Source organism: Protopterus annectens, chromosome 13.part0, assembly GCF_019279795.1.
Source record: "Protopterus annectens isolate FY-2018-M chromosome 13.part0, PAN1.0, whole genome shotgun sequence".
Lineage (NCBI taxonomy): Eukaryota > Metazoa > Chordata > Ceratodontiformes > Protopteridae > Protopterus > Protopterus annectens.
The window spans coordinates 111149381-111175047 of NC_056747.1; the positions used below are offsets into that span (position 1 = coordinate 111149381).

Below are 25667 nucleotides of genomic sequence, written 5' to 3' on the forward strand. Positions count from 1 at the left end.
GACAGTTAAACAAAAAATAAAGTTATATGTACAACAAACAGTTATACTGAACAAGGAGATTATGTACAGTATTTATAGTTAATGCACTCGACATTCCAAAGAAGAAGATAGCATGCAATTGTTACCATCCATCAGACTCGATATGTATTTTAGGTTCATAGGTACGTGCTAGGCTAGCTGCCCTTATGGACCAATTTAACCTTAACCAATTTCTCTTTTGGTTCTTGAATTAACCTATACCAGTTGGTGTTAGATTGGCCTTACCCATCCCATGGTCAATAATTATATATTACCCCAAAAGAGAATAACTGGGATCATGCCATAGATAATCTGAGGGGAACCATGCATGGGATAAAGCATTTAGGAGCTACCTCTGTCCGTTAGTTATATAGGGGACAGTCTTGGAGTAGATTTTCTGTTGCTCATCCATAGCCCAAGTTCCACTTGAATATGGACAGGGATTTGCTTAATGTGGAGTGAGAGTATATTCCATCACAGTGGTATCCTCTGTGAGATATACCAGTTCCTTCAAACCATTCTGTTGATGTTACGGAAGAGGTTTAGATCCCTAGGCTGAGTATTTGTTATGCCATTGGACATACTGATGTACAGTAAATCCATCAGTAATGGGTCAGAGGATGCTTTCTATGCCAGACATAGGTCACCTGTTAGCAGTCTGTAGGATACTGAGTATAGAGGCAGGGCTTTGAGTCAGTCCATTTAGTACATATTTTTAGGCCCTGTATCCTTTTAGTAAGGTATCTGTTTGGGTACTCTAGTTGTTGCATGTGTCTGGAATATTCAGCCCTGGTGATATTAGATATCAAGTGCTGAGCTTTAATACATTTGTGTCATGGACTGAATATGGCATGTGCTACAAGTTATTAAGCATTACCTTTGAAGCAGGTGGGGGAAGCTTCCTTTAGATGCTCTTCATTAAGTTTAGACTTAAATGAGTCTAAGCCGTGCTATTTCCTTACCTTTGTTGGAAGGTGATCCTATATAGTAGGGCCTAGTTTGGTAAAGGCCATTTCCCCCCATTGATGTTTTAAAATGAGGTCTAGCAAAGGTTCGGAGTAGGGAATAGTTCAGCTGAACGTGAATACTTAACCACCCTAGGATAACTTCCAGAGGAAGGTAATGAGTTGAAATGGAGAGCAAGTCCTCTGAAAAGACATAAGAATGTAGCTAGAAAATAAATATTATGGTTGTTAACCTAAGCAATTTAAAAAGTGTACAGCTGATAATGTTTCTTTCTGTGTTAATTCTCTTCTCACAGTAATGCAGAAGAGCTAAGAAAAAAAACTTTAAATGAAAATAACAGAATAGTCAAACAAGAGTAAAAAATAAATAATTAAAATCAGACATATAGTAGCCTGTTATGACATCTTTTTCAAGAGTGAATATTTGTAGCAGTCCATATTATAGATATAGCAGTACATCAAATATGTTTCTGTTTTATTCCGAAAGATTTTTGTTAATAAAATGCCTTGCTTACGAAAATTCCTAACGCTTGTTGGGTAACATGCCAGAATAAAGGGATCCACTGATCGGTCAGAGGAATGGAAAACAGATCTTCTCAGTATTCTAGGACCATTTTGTTATTCTTTAATAATAATGAGAAGAAAAAAATATCCACTTTGTTAGTGAAGAGTGGGAAATGGTTTTCATTGTGCAATTTGTTGATGAAAGAATTGAGACACATGCATCCTGTTTCATGGACAAGGTGCCGGCAGAATATTTCCATCATGTGACAGTGAAACTCAAATGGAATGGACATTGTAATAAACTCGCAGAGATCATTTAATGTTGTGTTTGTTGTTTGCAAGGATTTTCTGTTATCACCAAGAGTTTTAGAAAAAAAATGTATACATAATATGTAATATATCTCCATTGTGCTGTTCTGCCATAAATCAAGATCTGTTTTTATCTGTTTATGAAATGACACCCTGCGTAACTGTTTTAGGAGTTCTACAAGAATGAACTGGGAGGGAACACTGTGGAAGTAATAAAAGACTCCAGCCCTGTTGATGTCAAGTTGCTGGATCCCAGGAAGGTATGAAGCTTTAAACCTTGCAATATGCTGTACTTGTTTTCTGCCACTTAAAAGTGCTAATCTGTATCTGAGTACTTCTAAGTCTGCCATTGCCATTTTTCATCCGGCCTTGCTGTGACGTTACTTCTTGTCCTGCTATGTGATGTCAGTAGTTAATAGTCTGTAGTTTGCCCTCCACAGTAGGGGTTACTATTAATTGTTTTGTCTGTAAAGTTAATTAATTAATTCTATACATGGACAGCTCTTTGATGCAGAGAATGGAACCCTGACTGTGAGGCAGGAGATATGGGTTCAAGAATACAGTGATCACTAGAAGATCTGACATTGGGGGAGATGGACTGACTGGGTGATAATATTTCTCTGTCTTTGGGGAGAGGGAGAGGGTTTTGCCATAAATGGGGCACTCTTCTGCAAAGACTCCTATTGACATGATGACTACAGCAGTATGAGAAGGACCACACAGACACTGAGGCATCTCACACACACACGCACACACACACAATGTGGCATGTATCACACATTGCGTCATTACATACTCCTCCTCCTCCTTCTGTTAGAATAGCTCCCTCTTCCAAGTTCATATTCACTTTCATTAGTAATAAGGGGAAAAAAAACTTCAAAACTTCCTGGATACTATATGATGTCCACTTCATCTGTTCTCATCTTCAGTGCAGGAATGAAAAGGCCATTGGAGAGGAATGAATAATCATCAGTAGAAGGGCTGTCTGAAAAATTAGAAAATAGTCTGTTTTTATGTTAGAAGGTGCAAGGTTCAATCTATGCTTCAGCATGGCAGTATGAGTAGATTAATGAGGCTATCCACTGTTAACAAGCTGTTTCCTGTACTCCAGAATTTGATTCCCTCAGCCTCAGAAGGGCATACTAGCAACATTTTATTTATTAAGGATAGTAACGCAAGGCAACTTTTAATAAACGTGTTCCTCTGTATTAATAAGAGCGCCACCATAAGCCCATAAGCTACGGTGCAAAACAAAGGTGTAGCATGTGACTTTCAGAAGACAAGTCCCAGTTTTCAGATAGCTGACTAGATCCTTTTACTTTTTTTTTTCTTTTTGCAAAAAGAAGCATGAAATTCATTAATAAAAATGGAAGATTCACATATTTACAAAAACTTGCCAAATTTCTTCAAGAATTTAACATAACATATGGGACCAGCATAAAGAGGCACCTCCTTTTATATACTCGTGCTTTCCACTGACAGCTTTTACCCCTTTTGCATCATCAAGTTCACCCAGTACTGCCCTTTGAAACACTTCTCTGTTCCATAGCCTAAACTGGGTGCAAGAAGTAAGAGCATTACAACCCATAAAGAGAAATCATTTTTACTCTTCATCCTTATTATCTACCTGACATCCCACTATTGTTCTGATTAAACCTTTTACTAGTGTAGTTGTGCTGTAAACATAATACCATTCACCATTCCAAGCAAAAAACCCATCTTCACTGATGAAGTTGCAAAATTGCCAAACCAATATCACATCCTTCCCTAAATCAAATATCTTATTTTTTACTACTTACATTTAGCAATGCAAGCAGCGCTGAACCCTTAGAACATAATCTTTCAAAACACTGTTTGTACATAGTGCTTCATCATAACACTCCTTGAGAATAAACCTGAATAGATCATAGAAACAATAAGTAGAGTAAATATTCATAATCATTACCATTTCATTTTACATGAGGTTTGGGGTATCATGACAACTCTCACCACATCTGACTGTTCAGAGCCACTCCCCTACCATCAATAGTCATGCCTTACTGACATAAGTCTTATCTCATTCATTCTATCCATGTCTTAGCTGGATGTCCTCATCTTCTCTTGCTTTTTTACCTGCCTCTGTAAAATCTGCTCTACCAAATCATCCTCTGCTTTTCTGTACATGTAACTGTAAGCTATTCCCTTGACCTTCTCTACAAAAGGGGCTACTTTGACTTCAGCGCTGATGTCCTAATTTCTTCATCTGTCTTACTGTATGTCTCCTACCACCCATCTCAGGTGCATTATCTCCATCACCTCAAAGTTCCTCAGCAGCAGTGTCTTCACTGCCCAGGTTTCTGTGCCATATAGAAGCACCAGTGACACCACTTTCTTGCATGCCTTACTTTTCAGCTTTGGCAATCTTTGGTTGCACACTACAATTGACACTTTGAGTCAGTTTCAACATCACTGATTCTACGTTTGTCTACCTCATTCCGTCTTTCAGACTCCTCAATACCAATCTCACATGCTTAAAACTATTAATCTGTTCCACTATTTAAGTTTGTTATATTTTTCAGCTTCTTCTGACTTCCTCCATTTGTTGTCATGACCACTGTTTTGTCTATACTCAATTTTTTCTAATATGCCTTCGGGTTTGCATTCCAGTCCCCTATCATTTGATGAAGCTCCTGTTCAGAGTAAGCTTGTAATGCCACAGTATATGCATACAGCAGCTTTATTGATCTTCCCCCCTCCAAATAGCTTGCTGATGTGAACCATCACCTTAATGACCAGGAGTGGGTGCAGAGCTAAACCCTGATACACCTCCATTCTCACTGAGTACAGTTGTGTGAGTCTGAACACCATTTGCACTTGTCTCATTAGGTCTTTGTACATAGTCTACACTAATTCTGCCAGTGTTTCTGAGAATCTGAACAATTGCAGGACAGCCCATATCATCATATGGACCTTGTCGTTTGCTTCCTGCATGCCTAAGAATGCCCATTTGGACTGCCCGTAATCTCCACCTTCTTCTCCTTTATGTCTTACTGCAAACATTGGTTCACTTAAACTGCATCCTAGTCTAAATCTGGCCTGGTCCTCATCCAACTTCCTTTCTACTGTTCTGCATATCCATTTAACAACAGCCGTCTCCAACATTTCATGCAGCCTGACAGAAGTTTGATACCTCTGTACTGCTTGCAGTTGTGAATATCCCCTTGTTCTTATACACTGACAATAGAATGCTTATTTTCCAATTACCTGAGCTATGCCTCTCCCTCCATACTGTGATGAGTATCCTCAGGAGCCATTTCTGCCCTAATGTGCAGCAGTTGGTGCAGATGATTAAAGCTTTGAACCATTAATGAGCTGGCTCCTGTACCCAAAGGGTAGAGGGTTTGGTTCCTTCCATTTTTATTTGCCTGTTGTGTGACTCTGAGTAGCTCACTTAACCAGCCAGTGTTCCTGGGTGTCCGTTGAAAAGGCACACTTGTGTCTAGTGACTTATTTTGTTAACAAATGTGTAAAATAAGTGTACCTAACATCTTGATCATATCTGTTGTGAGTGCAACTGAACCTGCTGCTTGCCTGACTTCATTTTCCTTAACACACTTCATACTTTTTCCAGGGTGTGATCAGGGATCCACTTCTGCTTTCATACTAGATTGTGGCTGTATCAGTACAGCATCTCTGACATTTTCTTCTTTCAGAAGCTTCCTGAAGAACTCCTCTTATCTGCTCTTGATATCTTCTCGGCTGATTTAACAGATTGCTGCTGGTGCCTCTTATGTAAAGAGTCTGGTGATTATTTTTTATGCCTATCTGCCATTGCCTTGCAACCTGATAAAACTTTTTTTGTGCCATCTCCTGATTCACTTTCCTGAAACTGGTAGAGCTTCTTTGAAATGTTGTTCTTTGCCACTGCAACTGCTCTGCTAGCCTTTTCATAGCTAACAAGTATTCCTTTTTAGCATGGACTATATTTTCTGCCTCCTACTTCTTCCTAAACTCCTTTTTTTTTGTGACTCCTTGGAATTCTGCATTCCACTGTTAGCCTGCCTTGTGTACCTCAGTACCATATCAGATATGTAACTCAGCCACAGATCTGTTTGGTTTTCACATATGCTGTTGAGATGCTGACATTCGTTTGATCCAGATATTCTCTCTCCTTTCTGAGATGCTAGAGTTGTATGTATATGATGTAGAGTAAATATTAAAAAAAAAAAAAATCCCCTCTCTTAATCACAGAAAGTCTTATGTTTGGAATGTTGCCTTACGATAATAAGAAAAACAAAATAAATAAGTTAAAGCCTGGAAAAAAAAAAGTAAAATATCCCCTCCAGTTCAACCCCAAGCCAAACAATCATCCCATTCATATATCATCAAAATCCAGTCCTAAACACTACTCATACCCTTTATAAATCTATTCAGGTTTGCACCCCTTTTCCCCAACCAACCCCTGTCTAAGAGTTCACACTGTAGTGCATCTTTGTGCCAGCAGATGTTGAAGACAACAGTGTTTTACTCATTGTGTGTCCCCTTGTTTCAGTGTTTCACAAGCAATGGCATTTTATTTTACTGGGATCAAAACCTATTTTGAATATCTCAAAATTGTATTTAACAAAGCCATGTTGTACACAAATACACAATGCTGATGAATTCATCACCATGCATTATAGCAGTAGTCAAAATGTTCTGCTACAGTGCACTAAAGAAATTGTAGTGCTTATCAGGTAATTTAGAGCTTCATGAAGTGTTTTCTCCAAACATTAAAGAACATTTAATGATAAAAACTCTTGGCTATGAAGGAGCAAATCTGAATAGCAGATTACTGTTAGCCTTGGGTTCAGTAAAACTGACTTAAGCTGGTAAATCATGCAATAGTAACAGGTAGGCTACAAGCTTTAATAGCCTTGTCATCTTGTAACCAATTACATACATGTATGAAGTTATATTTATATTTCTGCCTCTGTCAATGTATGCACGGATATACATACAGATATTTATGCATGCACGTCTTTGTATTTTGTATGTGTGTCTTTGTGTGTAAGTTTATTAACCTGATCCGACATGTATACACAAATGCCTCTTTTCAATAATAATAGTGTGTGGTTTGTTTGGTGAGTTGCTTCCTCAGAGTAAGACAGTAGGTGAATGGACACTGAGGGGCTAAGACTAGGGCTACATGCTGTAGGTCATTGGCAGTTTTTAGCCTTAATCTTCTGTACTAAATTGCCAGACAAACAATATAGAAATAGTGATGGCTAGCCTGCTGGAAGAGAAGTCCTAAATGGACACGGGTCCCTCTCATTGACCTGAACTTGTAGATTTTCTGTTCCTTGATTGTTTTTTCTGTAAGAAATCCATTGCCGTTTCTAAGCTTGCCTGCAGCGATTCCTTTGTTTTGTGATTTCTCTTTTCTTCATGTTTACGTGATGGGTCCATTTATGTCTATCTATGTTTAAGGATATGGAGGAGTGGGGGTTGCAACCCAGCAAAAAAAAAAAAAAGCTGCATTTGTTTCATTTTTTTTATTGAGTTCATAGAGTTCATAGATTCATAGATTAGTATTAAGCTAACTGCCCTTGCGAGCCATTTTAAGCCTAGCCAATTATCCCTTGTGAGACTCAAACCATGCACCTTGTGTTTGTAAGGCAAACACCTTAATCATTAGGCCACATCTTTCCTCTTTTCTGAAGAGTTGAACTTGTTGAGATGAATCTTCATCAAAATGGAAATGGATCATAAGTAGGTGAAGCAATTATTCCTACTATGAATACACTAATACCCATCTTTGTGCATATGTTTGTGCATCTCAAAATATATAGTAACATAATGTGAGCAAATGTAGACTATTTTAACAAAAGGATAGCCTGTGTCATTTAGTTTACCTGGTAGGTTAACTGAAAAATGAAACAGAAATGGAGCAATATTGCATTGCAGCAAGGATGAAGAAATGTTTCCTCTATTCCATTGTTGTGCAGTCTTGGACTTAATATATATAAAATCTCATGGCTTTAGGGGACATAGTCCCAATTGTGAGGGGGTACAGGTGGCTTGACCTCCCCACCTCGCCAGCACTCTTAAAACAGCATCTGCAGCAGCAAAAAGAAATCATGTTTTTAGAGAGACTAGAGCAAACCACCTGTTTAGTGTAGGGGATGGATCAATCCAGCTTGCATGATCCAAAACAAACAAGACAAAGTATGAGCGGATGATCCCTGGTTCTCCCTAATTTTAACTCTTAACAAAGATCAGGTTAAAAATGTTTTTCCAATCAAGTACCTCAGCTGTAGTATCAATATGAGAAGAAAAAGCCCAAAAAAGCAATGTAAATAGCAAAAGCAAAAAGCACAGATTCCAATCAAATAGTAATAAGAAAAATAAGAAATTAATCCTCCGGAGACCGAGATCCTGGTTTCATTCATTTTATTTTCAAGATGGATAAGTGTTAGATAAGTACTTTGCTTTATGTGAAGACGATTTCAAAGAAGTGTATATATAGCCTTAACCTTACAGCAAACCTTAACAAAAAACACATTTAACACAGTTGAAAATTGGCTCTCTAATCACCCTCTGTTGTTAAATCCCCAAACTACTAAACTGCTCCTCTTTACCCCCATCAGTAGATCCACCCCATTTTCCTTCTCCATAACATCCAACAATGGTACCTCTATCTCTCCAGATGACCATACTAAGCATTTAGGAGTAATAGTGGACAATAATCTCAAATCTGATCTGCATATCAGTAAAACTATAAAAACCATTAAGAAGAAGCTTGGCTCATTATATACAAGCAAACCTTTTCTAACTCCATTAGCTAGGACTGCAATCGCCCGCTCACACCTACTCTCTACCCTTCTATATGCCTCCCCCATACTCTCCAATTTGAGCAAAACTGAACTTAGTAAGCTGTTTCACTGTTACAACCATATTGCCAGATTGCCATAGGATACATCACTGTCAAAACCTCAGTCTTCTCAGGTGGCTAGAACTGCCTAGCCTACTTCTGTTCAATCAGCTTATAGTAGCACACAAAATGCTGTACCACCCTGAAAATACTCCGGCACTCAAAAATATCATAAAGCCATACAGTAATTCAAGGCAACTACAATCATCCAATAAACTGACAGTCCAAACCCACAAAGCCATTAACTCAGACGGCAACTCCCTGTTTGCCAAAGTCGTTGGTAAAACTTGGAATTCACTTCCATCTAACCTTACCCTCGCACCTTCTTTAAGTCTCTTCAAAAAGGCCTCAAACAGTATTTTAAAGAGTACTGGCCTTGTCCCTGTACTAACCGTGATTAATCACTGCTTATTCAATTGTCTTATTTAAATTAATATTATACGCATCTCTTGCTCATAATAGCTTGCTGCAACCTGTTGTTTTTGTATACTGTTACACACTGTGTATATTGTGAGTACTTACTAGAGGGCTTTGTAAATATGTTTGACTCATATCTGTTATGTTCTATCTGTGTTATCTGGAGATTTTCTCCCTAGGCCTCCACTGAAAATGGACATATATCCAGTCAGACTGTCCCAGTCAACAAATGTAAAATAAATAAATAAATACAGATTCACATACATACATACATACATACATACAAGTACAGATACATTGATAAACTCATACACACACAAATACAATGACAATAGATAGAATGCAACTATGTATTTATATTTATTTTTTTAGACATCCTTATATGTTTTAATATATTTATCTTTTATTTTACTATTTTCCCTAAGTAAGTGTGCTGGTCCCAAAACCTTTTTTTTCACCCATGACATGGGTTCACTATAGACCACACTTACGGTTGCGGAGCAATGTTGATGCATTCACTCCTTCCCCAGTATATGTGCACGTGCACTTGTGTGTGTGTGTGTGTGTGTGTGTGTGTGTGTGTGTGTGTGTGTGTGTGTGTGTGTGTGTGTGTGTGTATGTGTGTGTGTGTGTGTGTGTGTGTGTGTGTGTGTGTGTGTCACACACACACACACACACAAACATCAAAAGAGAGTTACTAAGAATTCAGTTCTTCCATATAAAACATAACAAAAGGTAGAATTATTGAAGTAAGGCACTTTGATTAATAGAAAGAGAGTTGTGCAGGGGGCCTTGCTTCCCTAATCCCTTATGTGAGGACTGTATTCCCTATATCCTTCCTAACATAAATATACCGACTCCAAGATCGCACAGTACTAAAGAAAAGAGTGTTGTTCACAGTCTTGTAGAAATACCACCATTCTGAACTCATTTCAAACTGCATTTCATTATTTTTATTCAAGCAAATTTAAACTGAGTACAGTATAATATTAATTGTTGACATTCAAAAACATTGATTCATATAACATCAATTTCTGCATGTCAACAGCACATCTAATCAAAGGGAAAACTACATGAAAATAAACTGATAACACAAAGAAAACAAATAGTCTCCTGTGGTAAAAAACTATTACTAACCTGCAGAAACACTTTGTACAGGTGTAATGTTAGGGAAGGTTTTTTTAGTAAAGTAATTTTTAGTGTTTAGGGTAAGAGTGGGTTAGGATTTGCATTAGTAGACATGAGTGTGGTTGTGTTGAGGGTGCACACACACACACACACACACACACACACACACACACACACACACACACACACACACACACACACTCTCTCTTTCTTATTGCAAAAACATTTATTATATACAAAAGTTTTGGCACTAACATACACATCCAGTTGCTGCAACCAAGCATACATCCTACTTGAAAACAACATTCAATGTTGCTTTTGCTGACTCCTGCAGTAAACAAGGACTATTATTGATAATTTCACACAGTGGAAATAACGGTTGACTAAGTCTGCATTTGATACAGTGTACAGAACCATATAGGATGTGTGTGTCTGTAATAGATATATATATATATATATATATATATATATATATATATATATATATATCACACACACACATATATATTGATTTTGCATTGTGCTTGTGTGTTTTGGTGCAGGTATTGTATACAATACACACCCACACAGAATACACATATGATTCTATCATCAGAAAGCAAAACCTTCCAATAGCAAATGAAAAAAGATCGATAAACTTCTAGTAATCGAACTCTTAAAAAAAACTTTTTGAAGGACTCATGCCCTGCCCCCAACACACACACACACACACACACACACACACACACACACACACACACACACACACACACACACACACACACACACACACACACACACACTCGCATACACACACTCACACCTGTTAAATATGTATGTCAGCTCTGAGATTGCATCACTGCAGGATAAGGACAAATACCAGATCCCACTGTAAAGCTATCTCACACACAAAGCAACCAAAAGACAAGGGGAAAAGAGCATTCGCTAATGTGATCATTCACTTTTACAGACTACAAATATAGAGAGAGAGAGATATGCATGTCAGCCAGAGGGAAGGACTGATTTGTTGTTAATCAATAAACACACTAGCAATTTAAAACCATTGGATTAGGGTGTGGCACTGTAAATACAAACTGAAAGAACATGATGTAAAACAAGCATGAGAGCGAATCAGCTAAAGTGAGCAGAAAGGATTGTGAATTGATGTAGTTCCACGGGCTTGTACTCCCTTTAGTAACATCACTTGAATGCTATGGCACATTTGTCTATTGTAGTCATCGCGCATAGTATTACAGAGCAGAAAGTCAAACATTCTGAACCATAAGGTCACTGAATCCTGTATTAAAGATGTTACCTGCATAATATGTTGGCACTGGCATTCCTGAAGATGTGATAGAAAAATAACATTCAGCACTGTACTGACACATACAGTTTATACATGCATAGAAAAATAGCATTCACCACTGTCCTGATACATCATGCAGTTTATACATGCATAGAAAAGTAACATTCATCACTGTCCAGTTTATAATGCATTTTTTTTCAGGCATATATCCAAATTACATATGTTGAACCGTGTTTTGACGAGTATGATCTGAAACACCGCATCAGTGCATTTGAGAGAAACTTCAACCTCAGATCATTTGTATACAGCACACCTTTCACGCGGGATGGAAGACCACATGGAGAACTTCATGAACAATTTAAACGCAAAACCATTCTCACAACTTCCAGTGCATTCCCCTACGTCAAAACCAGGATCAGTGTAACAAGAAAAGAAGAGGTATGTTTTATACACTAGTACATATAAAGTAGAACAAGTTACTGGAAGTAATGGAAAAGTTACTACTCACATATCTGGTATGTAGCATTCAAAGGGTTTGTGTTTCTGTTATATGTGCTGGCATTATGCGGATACAGGAGAAGTGTGTGTGCGTGTGTGTGTGTGTGTGTGTGTGTGTGTGTGTGTGTGTGTGTGTGTGTGTGTGTGTGTGTGTGTGTGTGTGTGTGTATTTTCTTTCATGTACCAAAATGTGCCATGGAATCATTTGGTTTTAAGATTCTTTTGGAATGCATGTCATGGAATCCTCCATTGCTGAGTGTTCATATGTATAGTATATACACTGTTAGATTTGTGAGGAACCAAAGAATGGAAGGGCTTTGCAATCAGTTTTGACATTGCTTTGTGAAGAAGCATTGACTGAGTGTGGGAGGCTTTTAAGCTACTTAGTAAAATGCCAGACATACTGTCAGTGAATTATTAATGAGTTTAATAAAAAGCACACCAGTGTGCACCCCCTTGCTGATTCAGTAAGAAGTGTTCTTGAGAGGAGTAAGAATGTAACAAGGGAGGATGTGTGTGCTTACACTTTTCATTATAACCAACTTATTTAGCAGCAGTGTTATTGCCTGCCCCTCCCCCTCCCCAAGAGGCAGTGCCATTCCTTGCATGCAAATTTCTAACACTTGCAATATATTTATTTCTGCAGATTTCTACATGCAAGTAATTATCATCCTACGTATGTAAGGCAGATTATCATGGTAACTCATATCTAAATAGTAATGTGGATAGTTTATTGATCATATTATTTGAGTATAAATTTAGCTTTTAATTCTTTATCATTGTAGTAACATTTTAGACAGTATTCATTGATATGGTATTATATATTGTCCAGGACTAGTACTCCAGAAAAAGGACTGCAAAAGCCCCAGTAATATTCATAAAAGAGAACATATCAGGCAGGATTTGACTTATATTACAACATTCTTCCTTTACCTACTGCTAACATACAAAATCCAGGTACAGATTCTTAGTTTTAGCACTTGAATTTGCTTATTCGTGCTCAGCACTTGTTTAGAACTTGTTAGCACTAAATAAGCTACAAATTACTACAGCACTCAACCTTCCTCTTTACCTAGAGGAAAACAGATTTTGTACTTACTTTCCTCACTTGCTTAGAGAAAAACAGCTCTTATACTCCCTTTCCGCACTTGTCTAGAGGAAAGTAGTTTTTTATTCAGGTATGTCCAAGGGTCAGCTCCCAGTGTTCTCTCCTGTCTATCTGATGAATCTGGGCATCTTGAGGCAATGCAGCAATTGCCTCATGTACACAGACAACCCTCTCCTCCTACCAACCAACACCACAACCTGTGAGAGATACACTTATCTAGCCAAACTGGAGGTAAAGCTCTCTCCAACCAAGACTGAACTTGACAGTCAAGAGGAGAAGGTAAACACTTGCGCCACACCACACTCATCACATAGTCCCACTAAACCTACGCCACCAAAATCCACACATAGAAACACAAAAACATTTGCAGAGGCTCTCAGTAATAATCTGCTCAAGCAACAGAGACCTCCAAAGCTGAAACGCAAGCAACCTCCAACCCCTCAACACAACACAAATGACACATAGCCCACAGACTCAGTGTGCCAATAAACCACAGCCCATAAGGTAAACCAACGTACCCAACACACTAGTCATAGGTGACTCTATAGTCCGACACACTGATGTCCCACTCACCAGGCTAAACAAGGAGAAGGTTACTGTCAGCTGCCTGTCGGGTGCCAGGATCCGCCACATAACCCACGCACTCAGGTCACTCCACAACAAGTACAAATATGACTCTGTCATTGTCCATGTTGGTGTGAATGACCTGAGATGTACAACCCTGGACTACATGAAAAGAGACATGAAAGCGCTCTCCGATCTTGTATTTCAGGCAGGTATAACCCTAGCCCTGAGTAGCATCATGCCATCGCCCAGAATGATACCACAGTTGTTGTTGTTGTCTTTTGGCATTTCCCGGTTAGGGTCACGCCACATCGGAACTCCGGACCACTAATGATTGGCAGTAGATTTTAATGAACGCCGAGGTGCCAGCTCAACGTTCAGCCTTCAGCGAAGGCACACCCATTTACGCATGTCTTTCGAACGCCCACCCAACCGCGGGGAGGACATGCAGAATGATACCACAGTGCAAAGACAAAATGATTGACTTCAGCAATTGGCTAAGCTTCTGGTGTCATTCTAAGGGGATCCAATATCTGTCCGCCTGGGGTGACATGGTCACTAGACCATGATGTTTTGCCAGAGATGGCCTGCACCTGTCGCCCCTGGGATTCCAGATACTGGCTAAGGCGCTTGCCGCCACTATAGTGTCTTTTTTAGGCAAGATTCAAATGAAAAATTCACCACCATAACAGGAACAGGCAAGCAAAAACTGAGGGTGATGCTACTCAATGCTAGAAGTCTAAACCTCAAAGTGCACTCACTCGAGGCACTCCTTAAAATGGAGAACATCGATATCTGTGCAGTGACTGAGACCTAGTTCAAGGCTCTAGAGAGCACCCCTGCATTACCAGGCTATAACTCATACCAAACTTTTCGGCCATCTAACCTGGACCAGAACACCAAAGGCAGAGGTGTGTCCATATTTATTAAGGATATCCACACCTCCAGGTTAGTTGCGCAACATAATGCATCTGAGGTTATCCAAGTGTAACTAACTCTGGGCAAAACTGCAATCCAAATTGTAGCTTGCCACAGATCCCCCACCATGCCCCAGCATTCCCACCCCTCTTTTCTTGATATACTGGAAAATATTAGGGTTCAACCAAACACTCTAATAATGGTCAATTTCAACTACCCCACCATTAACTGGGAAAACTACTCATGTACCAACTCCTAGCGCAATGCTTTCTGGAATTCATAAATTCCAATGTCCTGGATCAACTTATCCACACCTCCACCAGGGGCAACAATATCTTAGACCTAGTCATTACCAACATGAGTGACCGGTGTTCCACACCTGAAGTCAACTCCTCTTTGGTCAGATCCAACCATAATCACCCTAGATATCCGCATCCCACCCCCACCCACCATTAAGGAGACCACGGTAAAAAATTTCTCCAAAGCCAACTTCATGCTTCCTAAGACAGAAGTGGCGAACTTCATGACACCCATGCAGATGGAGAATACAGTTACGACTGCTGAATCCTACACAGATGCACTCTATAAGCACTTACATGAGTGCATGGATCGTGCTATCCCAAACAGAACCTAGATGCTGTCCTCCAAAAAAAGGAAGCCAATCTGGTGGTCCCCTGCCATAAACAAACTCTACAACAGAAGGAAGAAACTGTTGCAAAAGAGTAAAATCCCATGAGTGGAGGAGCTCCCTGGTCAGCCTCAGTAAGAAGCTGAGATCCCTTATAAGATCCTCCAAAGATAGCTACGAAAACAAAATCGCCACTGATTCTAAGGGCAACCACAAAGCATTCTACAGCTATGTCAAGAATCTCAATGGCAACACCCAGCTCTGCTCTGAGTTACAGCACAACGGCACGAAAATTACAGAACTAACTGATATTGCCAGCATCCTGGCAGATAGGTTCAGTGATAACTTTACCCCCCTCTCACCCCCTAAAGGGCCCATGTCTGTACAGGAAGAATGCAGAGTCCCTGTAATCACATCTATGCAGGCAAAAGCTGCACTCTCTAAAGCCTAAAACACAGCATCCATGGGACCAGACAACATCCCAGGTTGCGTTTTACATGAACTTCAGAACAAACTGGCTCCCACCTAAGCACCATGTTCAATCATAGTCTCACATCAGGCTTTGTGCCCACTGAATGGCGCACAGCAACAGTTATCCCACTCCACAAAGGGGAACCACCATTGATTCTGGGAACTTTTGCCCTATTAGCCTGACGAGCCTGGCCTGCAAGGCCATGGAACGTATCATCACGGAACTCATAAACAAAGACATTGGTAACCACCAAACTCTGAACCCCACCCAGTTTGGGTTTGTGAAAGGCAGATCATTCCTTCTGAACCTAATTGATTTCTTTGAGGCAGTCACCATAGCCATAGATGAGGGTAAGGTGGTTCACATAGCCTATCTTTACCTCGCCAAGGCTTTTGACACCATCCCCCATTCTGGAATTATAGCTAAACTCACTAAACTAGGTATAAATCCCTACATCATAAGATGGGTTTCCAACTGGCATACTGACAGAACCCACATTGTAATAGGTGCAGACTCCAAATCTGACTTCAAACCATTGACAAGTGGAGTACCACAGGGTTCAGTCCTGGGACTTCTCCTGTCTGGTATCTACTTCTCTGAAGTACAGGCTAACACAGAAGGCCTCTGGCTAACAAATTTCACAGATGACTGCAAACTAAGAGCCATAGTCCAGTCCCCAAATGATGTAGACATGTTACAGAAGGGCCTCACTGAGACAGATGCCTGGTGTCAGAGCCATGGCCTAAATCTCAACTCCAAAAAGTGCATTGTCATCCCCTTTGGTAAAAACTCTGTAGTCATGTACTACCACATAAACGACAGTCTACTTAACACCGAATGTGCGATAACAGACCTTGGGACCCAGGTGGACAGTAGTCTCTCCTTTGATAATCACATCGCCACAGTAGTCAGGGAATCCTTCTATGTGGCACACCTCATCACAAAAGGGTTCTCATCCAGGAAAGTAGAGGTCATTGTTCCCCTCTACTCGGCACTCATTAGACCCATTATAGAGTGCAACATCTCTTTTGGAATGTACCTCACAAGACATCTGCAGCAGCTGGAAAGGCCATAGAAGTACCTCACAAAGAGGATTACTGGCCTCAAACAGATGCCCTACACTGACCGTCTCAAACAACTCCAGCTTTACTCTGTAGCATATTGCCTACTCCAAGGAGATCTCTATCTATCATATAAAGCCCTGTTAAACCCAGAACTGTTGGACATGCTACACCTAAAGAAATCCTAATCCCTCCAAGCTACATGCTCTAGGGACCTAAACCTTGTCACCACAATCAACAGGACATGCTGGGGGGATAGATTCCTGTCCCAGAGACTTCCCATACTCTGGAACAAGCTTACCCATCTATGTCAAGCAAAATTTCTCATTAGCACTCTTTAAGAAAAATCTTGGTGAGTGGATGGGAAATAGGAAATACACCCGGGGATCACTTCTGTGGCTCTGCTCGACAGGGGCACAGGAAATTAACTTTCTTGGGTGGCGTAAGCCAGGGAACCTTGTTGGCTAGGCTTACTTAGGCCCTTGCGCCGATAGCCTAGTACCTACCTATGAACCTGTATGCATATGAATATTAGTATTATGACTATTCCATGGAAATCACAGCTAACACAGTACACAGTTCACTGTACTTACTACTACGACAAGTGGATTTTGTATCATCTCTGACGAGGATGCAGGCTGGTACTTTAGCACTTCCTATGTCAACATAAAGGTATCTGAAGTGCAAAGCAACCCCCCAAAACATATAGGCCTATAGAGAGAGAGAGAGAGAGATACACACAAAGTGGATCACAGACAGCTGTGTGCGTTTTGTGGGTATGCATATGTCTCCATAGCTGTATAGTATCCCTAGTCACAGACATTACAGAAAAACACAAAATAAGAATTTAAAAACATTTGCAACTCAATACTACCATAGTAAAAGAACTACCATAGTAAAAGAACAGTTGCTCTTAGGCTATACAGGGAGACAGCAGAGGTAGCAAGATATTATATGTACAACTTGGCAACCAGGGAAAAAACATCAACGGAAGGAAACTAAACCCACACCCACCCCATGTGGGGGGCTTCACCCTGCACACGACCCCTAACTAAATATACCAACTCCAAGATAGCACTAAACTGGGGAAAGGGCAAAGTTCACCCTGGTGGCCAAGTGGTTCGTTTCCCAGTTAAAGAATTGTGGTAGTCTTTGGTTTTGGAGGAATGGACTTTTGCTGAAGTAGCGTCGGCCAACTGCGGTTGAGATAATGGAAAATAAATTTGGTGAATCATATATAAATATATATATATATATATATATGTATAGGTTTATTGTCAAAACGTAGAATGAAGGTTCGGCGAACACGGGATTGTCGAAAGTCATTAGGCTGCCTCCTGTGTTGCTGACCTTCATAACTACGAGTGTTGAGTACAGCGAATGCCACTGTGCATTCTCACATATGTAGTAGGCGATTCAAGTAGAGATCGTGCTACAGTGGGGATTAGGAAATTACCCTTTTCCCCACTATAGTGCAAACGCGGACTTGGAATATATAATTTGCAGGGGCATAGGGAGGGTGCAGGGGGGCTTGCCACCCTGCAAAAAGGTTACATGAAGTGATTTGCAGTACTGAACTGCAAAAAAAATGTCGAAAGTGCGAATGTGGTCTTATCGCTACATGCACTTTGACATTCTTAACTCATTAATATGCAGGAAGTGGGATTACGAATTCGAGTATTTGAACTTTTTTTGTGTGTCATTTGAAAATTTGATTGTAAATATATATATATATATATATATATATATATATATGTGTGTGTGTGTGTGTGTGTGTGTGTGTGTGTGCGCGTGTGTGTGTGTGTGTGGGCGCCAAGTGGTGGACAGCATTTTCTGTTTGGCTGATTTTTATTATGCTTAAATAATTTTTTTATAGACTAATGTGTGTGCATGTTGTTTTATTATGTAGTTTAAATGGGGGTAAAATAAGATTTTATAGTAATACTGATTTCTTATTGGAGTGTTAATGGCGTGCCCAGATGTGAAAAAATGTTTTGACGTCATGCACAGGATGTACAGAAATAAAATGTGTACATCTTGAAATGGGATACATCGATTTATCATGGTCTGATATGTAGACATCTCAGCAGAATAAATTATACATACACCACATGCATGCAAGCAAACGCAAACATAAACACACACATTGTTTTGGTGCTTACCAGCTTATCAGTGAACAAGTGAGGAATTAATCACGCAGCTTTCTGAAAATTTTAAATCTGATACTTGAGCAAGTGATTAACTTTTGTAACTACAAATACTGGTTTTGAAGCATATCCAAAGAATATATGACAGCGTCTACTAAGCCATAACATGCAACTCCTGGCCTTGAGGGCTGCTTATGTATACATTCTATATTTTATGCTGTTTGCAGTTGTTTCTGACAGAAAATAGTAAAAGTTAAAACAGAAGGAAATACTAATTATATTTTTCTCAGAGGAATTGTAGTGAACCTGTGTTTGGCCTTCTGACGAGCATCACATATGGAGATCACGTTCAAACACTGGGAAGGACTGAAAAATTGTTCTGTTTATGTGATGCAGAGTTTATGCTGACTGTTTATTGGGTGTAGAATTAATCTGCCTCTGATTTTACGTAATTTTTTGACCTGTTTTGATTTTTCTGAGAAATCTGTGGGGAGTATATTTGGTCAGTAATGCCAGACATTAGACGTCAACGTTTAGACTAATACTAAAAACTTGTCCATGATTTTGAGGCTTTCTTCCCCATGATTTTTGGTTTTGTCCCTGACACTCGAGCAAAGAAGTTGAGAGTTATGTGCTGGGCATTCTGAGTTATATAAATTCCATTCTGTTTGTGTTGTTAGGTAGGATAAGCTGTGGGGACATGAAACACCATAGCAGAAACCAGCAGTGTAGTTTAAAATAATTTTCACTTTAAAAGGCACACCATTCAGATCATGAATGTCATTCCCTACTTTCCTGTTCTAATCACTACACATAAATATGTATAGTTGCTACTAATTTTTGAAGCAGTTTCACTTTCCAGCCACCTGACTAGAGGCAGTTACTCTGTGACCCAGTGCAGTACTCCTGATATATTTTTGCTCCTTTTATCATAAGCGGTAAATCTATATTTATTAGTTTTTATAAAATATGTCATACAGCACCCATTAAAATAGATATTAGAGTTAGTAAAGTGGTTCACTGAAAAGTAAACGATCCCAGAAATGTTGAACCAATTAGAAGATTAGTTGTTGTTGAAGACATTATTTGCAAGACTGCTGAGATTACATTCTGGGTTAGTATAGGAGTATGGAAATGTCATTTCTGTACAGCAAACAATACAAAATGGCATTTACACAGAAATGTTTATTTTTTTTGTAAGGGCAAAGAGCTTTTTCCACTGCACCATTTCTCTGTGAGTGATTGTTGATCATATGATCAGGTTGGGTTTACATTTTCTTGTAGGTCACAGTAGTCACTGTGATACTCCTGTCTTTGTGAAATACCTGTGTGATATAGTGGGGGGAGGTTCTCCTTTTCTCACTGTTGTGTGACAAAGGAGTTAAAAGTTAGTGGGGGGGGGGGGGTATGAAGGCAAAATATCCTCATATGGGGGCGGGATTCATGAGGGATGGATCCCCATGCAAAACACTTTTTTGCCATCTTCAGCTAAGTTTTAAGGAGGGTTGTGGCCAGGGGAGCTGTTTTTTGAATGATCATCTCTTGAGTGTTCATTCTAGAAACGAAGCACCAGTTACTTAATGTAATCAACTCCAAGGCTGCTACAGGTTGGGGGAATGTATTTTCCCTCTACAGCAGCATATTCTATGATCTAGCAATAGTGCTTTTGTCATGCAGGTTTTTCATTGGACAACTATTAGTCGAATAACTATCCTGATGAGTCCCACTATGGTATGCAAGCAACCACCAGTAGAACACTTTAGGATTCACTTCCATTGCATACTTTGTAAGCAATTGAGACCCCAGAGGCCTACAAATTATACCTGTGCAAATGGCTGATTCATCTCCGTTGTCTCTTTAGGACAGTTTTGTGCATACGTTATAGAAAGTACAGCACAGTTTGTTACAAGTAAACTCGGCAGATGATAGTATCCTGTCCACACTCTTCCTGATGGCTATGTCTTCCTGTAATTATCATTTGTGGGACATATTTCCAACGTAATGATGCAGGCCCATGTAATGCTAGAGGTGTGCCACGTGAACGGAGCAGTGTTTTTTCATGGAGAGATAATTCCTTGTAATCTTTAGATAATGACAATTATAGGTTTATTTCAGTTTTCTGCAGAGTTGCATCACTATATGGTAACTTTAGCTGTTCCGGCAGCTGGTTGTGCATCCTGCTATTATTTTGTCATTTTGTATATGCTAACTACAAACTTCTGTTGGCGGTGCTAGTTTATAATTGTTTTACTATATGATCTCCTTCCTGTTATAATCTTTCATGTTATAATGTTGTATCACAAGCTTCTGGTATAATATTGAAATTTCTCTAAGTTCAGTGACTGCTGTTAAAAATAGTATCACTGCCTGGTGTTTGGTTGGACTACAGTGCTTCGATTCTTTTTCCTGTACTGCATGGCTTTTGTAGTGCTGTTAATACCCTTGTACTGTGTGTCACTTGCACAGCACTTCTCCAGGGATATAATCGTGAATTTTTTCAAGGTCATTTATACCTCCTGCTTACCATCATCCTGCCTCCTATAATTATTTTAGCCACATGTTCCCTCACCATTTGGGGGAGCCCTCAGTTTGAAGATGAGAGCTGAATGAAGAGGACCATAATCCAGGCAGCCATGAAGGTTTTTCTGCCCTCACTCACAACCATGGATGAGACGTTTCTGCTAAAGAAATAACTGCACCCCTGGTAGCTGGCATAGATGCCCACTTCAGTGCAGGAGCCTACTACACCAACTCCATGCATATAAATGCTCCCACACACATGCTAGTGAGGGCTACTCTCACCTTGGTACGCCAAGCCCACATTACCTGTAAGTGGCTGCAATTTCTTCACCTGCAAGCCTGTACTTGCATGTCCAAAACAAAGGGTAGGCACTCTAGAGGGACATCCAACACGCAGCATGAGTGAAAAGTAGTGTCTGGAGTGTTTCTCCCCTGGCCTCCGCTGAAAATTGGTTTTGCTCCAAGTTGGACTTTCCCGGTAAACAAATGGTAAATAAATAACTTAAATCTCACAAACCTGTTCTTTCTTACAAGCTAGACCCTATTAATATACTTCACTTGGGAGCATCAGCCCCCCTCATCCCTACTCCCCTCCCCCTTACTTAACATGACTAAATCTGAGGTTCCATAACTGTAAAGTATGTTATGATTTGATCCTTTTTCATGGAACTAGCTTGTAGGAGTATGATTAAATGATAAGTGACACGATCATCTGAATATGTATATCCCATTTGAGTTTATGAAATTAGAAATAAAGCATGTATGCTATAATTATAATATTAATACAAATAAAGCATGTATGTTAAAATTATTATAGTAAACACCTTCACTTGCATAGCTAGTGATATAACAAAAATACATTATAATACATTATTTTGGATACACTTTCTTTGCTGGCTCATTAGTACACTATTAATGTCATGTATATGTTTGTAGCTAGGATAATTAATTCTCTTGTGTGGAGCTAGGTTTTGGCATAGTACTTTCGTCATCCGGGCTGATGTGGTATATTCCTTGGCTACATCCTTGTTACAGCCTGTGTATTTTAGCTTCTGTACCTTAATGGCTCCCCTGGATTTCTGATTAAAGAAGTACAGTGACTCAGGCAACATACCGGTTGTTAACTTGGCAGCTGTACAGGACATTATCCTTTCCATTGTCTTCATGAACTTTCTTCTCTCATGTCATGCTGTAAACTAAATATTATTTTTAAGTCCTAGATCTGACCTCAGTATAAACATACATTTTTTATGTTGTTGTTTAAGCAACAGAAGACTTTATTAATAAGAGAACATTCAGTTCCATTACATTTTGTTTCCTTCTACAAGTATGATTCATGGAGAGTTGCAAATCTGCATGTTGCTCTGGCATTTTCTTTCCATAATATATTTTACCCAGGGCAATTGTTTTTTTTTTTTACATCATGGTCTTCAAAAGACAGGTGACATTGTTAGCTGTAACAGGTCAGTGTGGTAGTAAGGAAAATTTCAGAGGATGAGAGCAAAGCTGTACAGGTGGGGATGCCTTTCAGGAGTGATGAAATCCTGGGTCCATATTCTGACTGAGGTTCATGTCATGTGACTGACTTTAGACCATGCTCATTTCATTTTATTGTCAAGCATAGCAGAGGGCTCTGAATAAGTCACTTAATCAGACACGCTGTTCCTAGATCACCCTGAAAAGATATACTGTTGTCCTTTGGGCTTATCCAGTTAACATGTATTAAAAAAGAGGAGGTGTGCCAACATTTTATGTGAGTGACTGTAATTGTGGCCCTTTGACAAACAATCTTTGTTGTGCACATATTGATGTTAAACTGTCTCTAAATCATTGCATAAGGTTCTCTGTAGCAATTTTTTGTTATATTAAAGCAGCCAAAAATATATATATGTATATATATATATATATATATATATATATGTATATATATAAGGCAACTGGCTTTGGTTAATCCCACCAGAGTTCTTAACGACTTGTCTGTAGGTTTCCCATTGATTGCAGGGAACCTAGCAAATACAGAGTTTCATGGTGCGAGTAACATGTTACGCCTGTACTCTTGGCTTGGACAGAGTTTCATGGTGTGATTAACATGTTACGCCTGTACTCTTGGTTTGGACAGTGTCATGGTGCGATTAACATGTTATGCCTGTACTCTTGGTTTGGACAGAGTTTCATGGTGCGATTAACATGTTACGCCTGTACTCTTGGTATGGACAGAGTTTCATGGTGCGAGTAACATGTTACGCCTGTACTCTTGGTTTGGACAGAGTTTCATGGTGCGATTAACATGTTACGCCTGTACTCTTGGTTTGGACAGAGTTTCATGGTGCGAGTAACATGTTACGCCTGTACTCTTGGTTTGGACAGAATGTCATGGTGCGATTAACATGTTATGCCTGTACTCTTGGTTTGGACATAGTGTCATGGTGCGATTAACATGTTATGCCTGTACTTTTGGTTTGGACAGAGTTTCATGGTGCGATTAACATGTTACGCCTGTACTCTTGGTTTGGACAGAGTGTCATGGTGTGATTAACATGTTACGCCTGTACTCTTGGTTTGGACAGAATGTCATGGTGCGATTAACATGTTATGCCTGTACTCTTGGTTTGGACATAGTGTCATGGTGCGATTAACATGTTATGCCTGTACTTTTGGTTTGGACAGAGTTTCATGGTGCGATTAACATGTTACGCCTGTACTCTTGGTTTGGACAGAGTTTCATGGTGCGAGTAACATGTTACGCCTGTACTCTTGGTTTGGTGGGCTTAGGGCTGTACTCACAGTCATTGACATCACCACCATAAGTTTTAAGTAACTCACTTTAGCACTGCATTAATGAACAGAGGAGAGACCGTTGATGATCTCTTAGGCAAAAGTAAAATGAAAAGACATATGTGCTGCACAAAGTATTTTATGTATACAGATATGTATAACAACTGACCCATGGCGCCAAAAAAGGTAGCACATGTGGCTTTTTCACATACTGTTATGATGATCAGGCCTTTGTTATATAGAGTGGGAGAAGTACTTGATGTGTCAGGTTGTACTAAACTTTTATAACTGAGAAAACAGTGAAGCAAGAAGGATATGCAAGGTCTTCTAGAGGCTACCACAGCTCTCAACCTCTCAGAGCACGAAATCTGGACAAAGCCTAAAATGATGGGGGGACAAAAGCCCAAAAATAGCAATAGGTTTTAAATGTTGCCCTTATAAACTTAGAAAGGGGCCAAAATAACAGGTTTTTGTGTTAGCGTGCATTTTCTGAAGGATACAAGTCTAAAACTCAAATGTGTGTCATTATTTAATTACTTCAATCCTCAGTCATTTGCCAGAAAATCACAAATGTTATGAGGAACAGACCGAAAATATGAGGCAAAAATTCTGAACATTCTGCAGAAATCTGGGCACTTGAGAAGCATGGAGGCTACATATGCTTGAGAAGGTCCTCTAACCCAGCCTGTGGCTCATGGAACTGATATACCACCAAAGGTGACCTCAGCAGATGCAAAAAACCTTCAACAGTCTATGCTCACAACAACTGCACCTTAGAACAAGCCTCCTCTTGTAAGTATCTTGGTCTCTGGTTAGATCCCTTCATTCATCTTCCACCTGAATCTTGATAATACATGTAAAAAAAAAACTTCTTTTTGGGGTACAAAAATATCCCGTTTTCTCTCACACTATACCAGATCTGCAGTAGGTAAACGAATCCTACTCCCTCAACTCAAATTCAGCCTCTTATAAAAACTGCTCCACTATTCAAATAGTAGAAAACAAAATATGTCAATTTATTGCACAGTCCTCAAGTAATGAACACCACTGTATAACATTAAAAAAGGCAAACTGGCTCCCAATAACCGAAGAGCAGACCTACTCCTAGGATCATAACTGTTCAGACTCCTGCGTGCACCTATTGCCCTTCCTTTAACCTCAAAACTAATAAGATATTACTGCTACTTTGGTGGCATAGAAGGATAAAACCCTGACTACTGTCCGGATGACCCAAGCAACTGAAAGACTGGCAGAGAGGGTTGGATGTTGCCTTCCTTTAGGGGAGGGCGATGACATGGACATGTCCTACAATGATTCATGGTGGAGGCAGGAGACATATGATAGGAGCTGTAATCCAATGAAGAGACCAAGGGTAGATGTCACTGAGCTGCTGCATAGGCAAAGCAATACACAGCAGCATCCCCACTGCACTCTCACACCTTGGATGTAACCACAAAC

At 39.6% G+C, this 25667-nt stretch overlaps 1 protein-coding gene across 1 annotated transcript in view; it reads left to right on the plus strand.

Moving 5' to 3' along the window:
- Positions 1-25667, plus strand: part of LOC122787839 (dedicator of cytokinesis protein 7-like) — a 4057077-nt gene that overhangs the window by 3890760 nt on the left and 140650 nt on the right. The window contains exons 43-44 of the mRNA XM_044054755.1: positions 1967-2056; positions 11720-11956. Coding sequence (XP_043910690.1) covers positions 1967-2056; positions 11720-11956 — 327 coding nt within the window. The remainder of the gene's footprint in view (positions 1-1966; positions 2057-11719; positions 11957-25667) is intronic.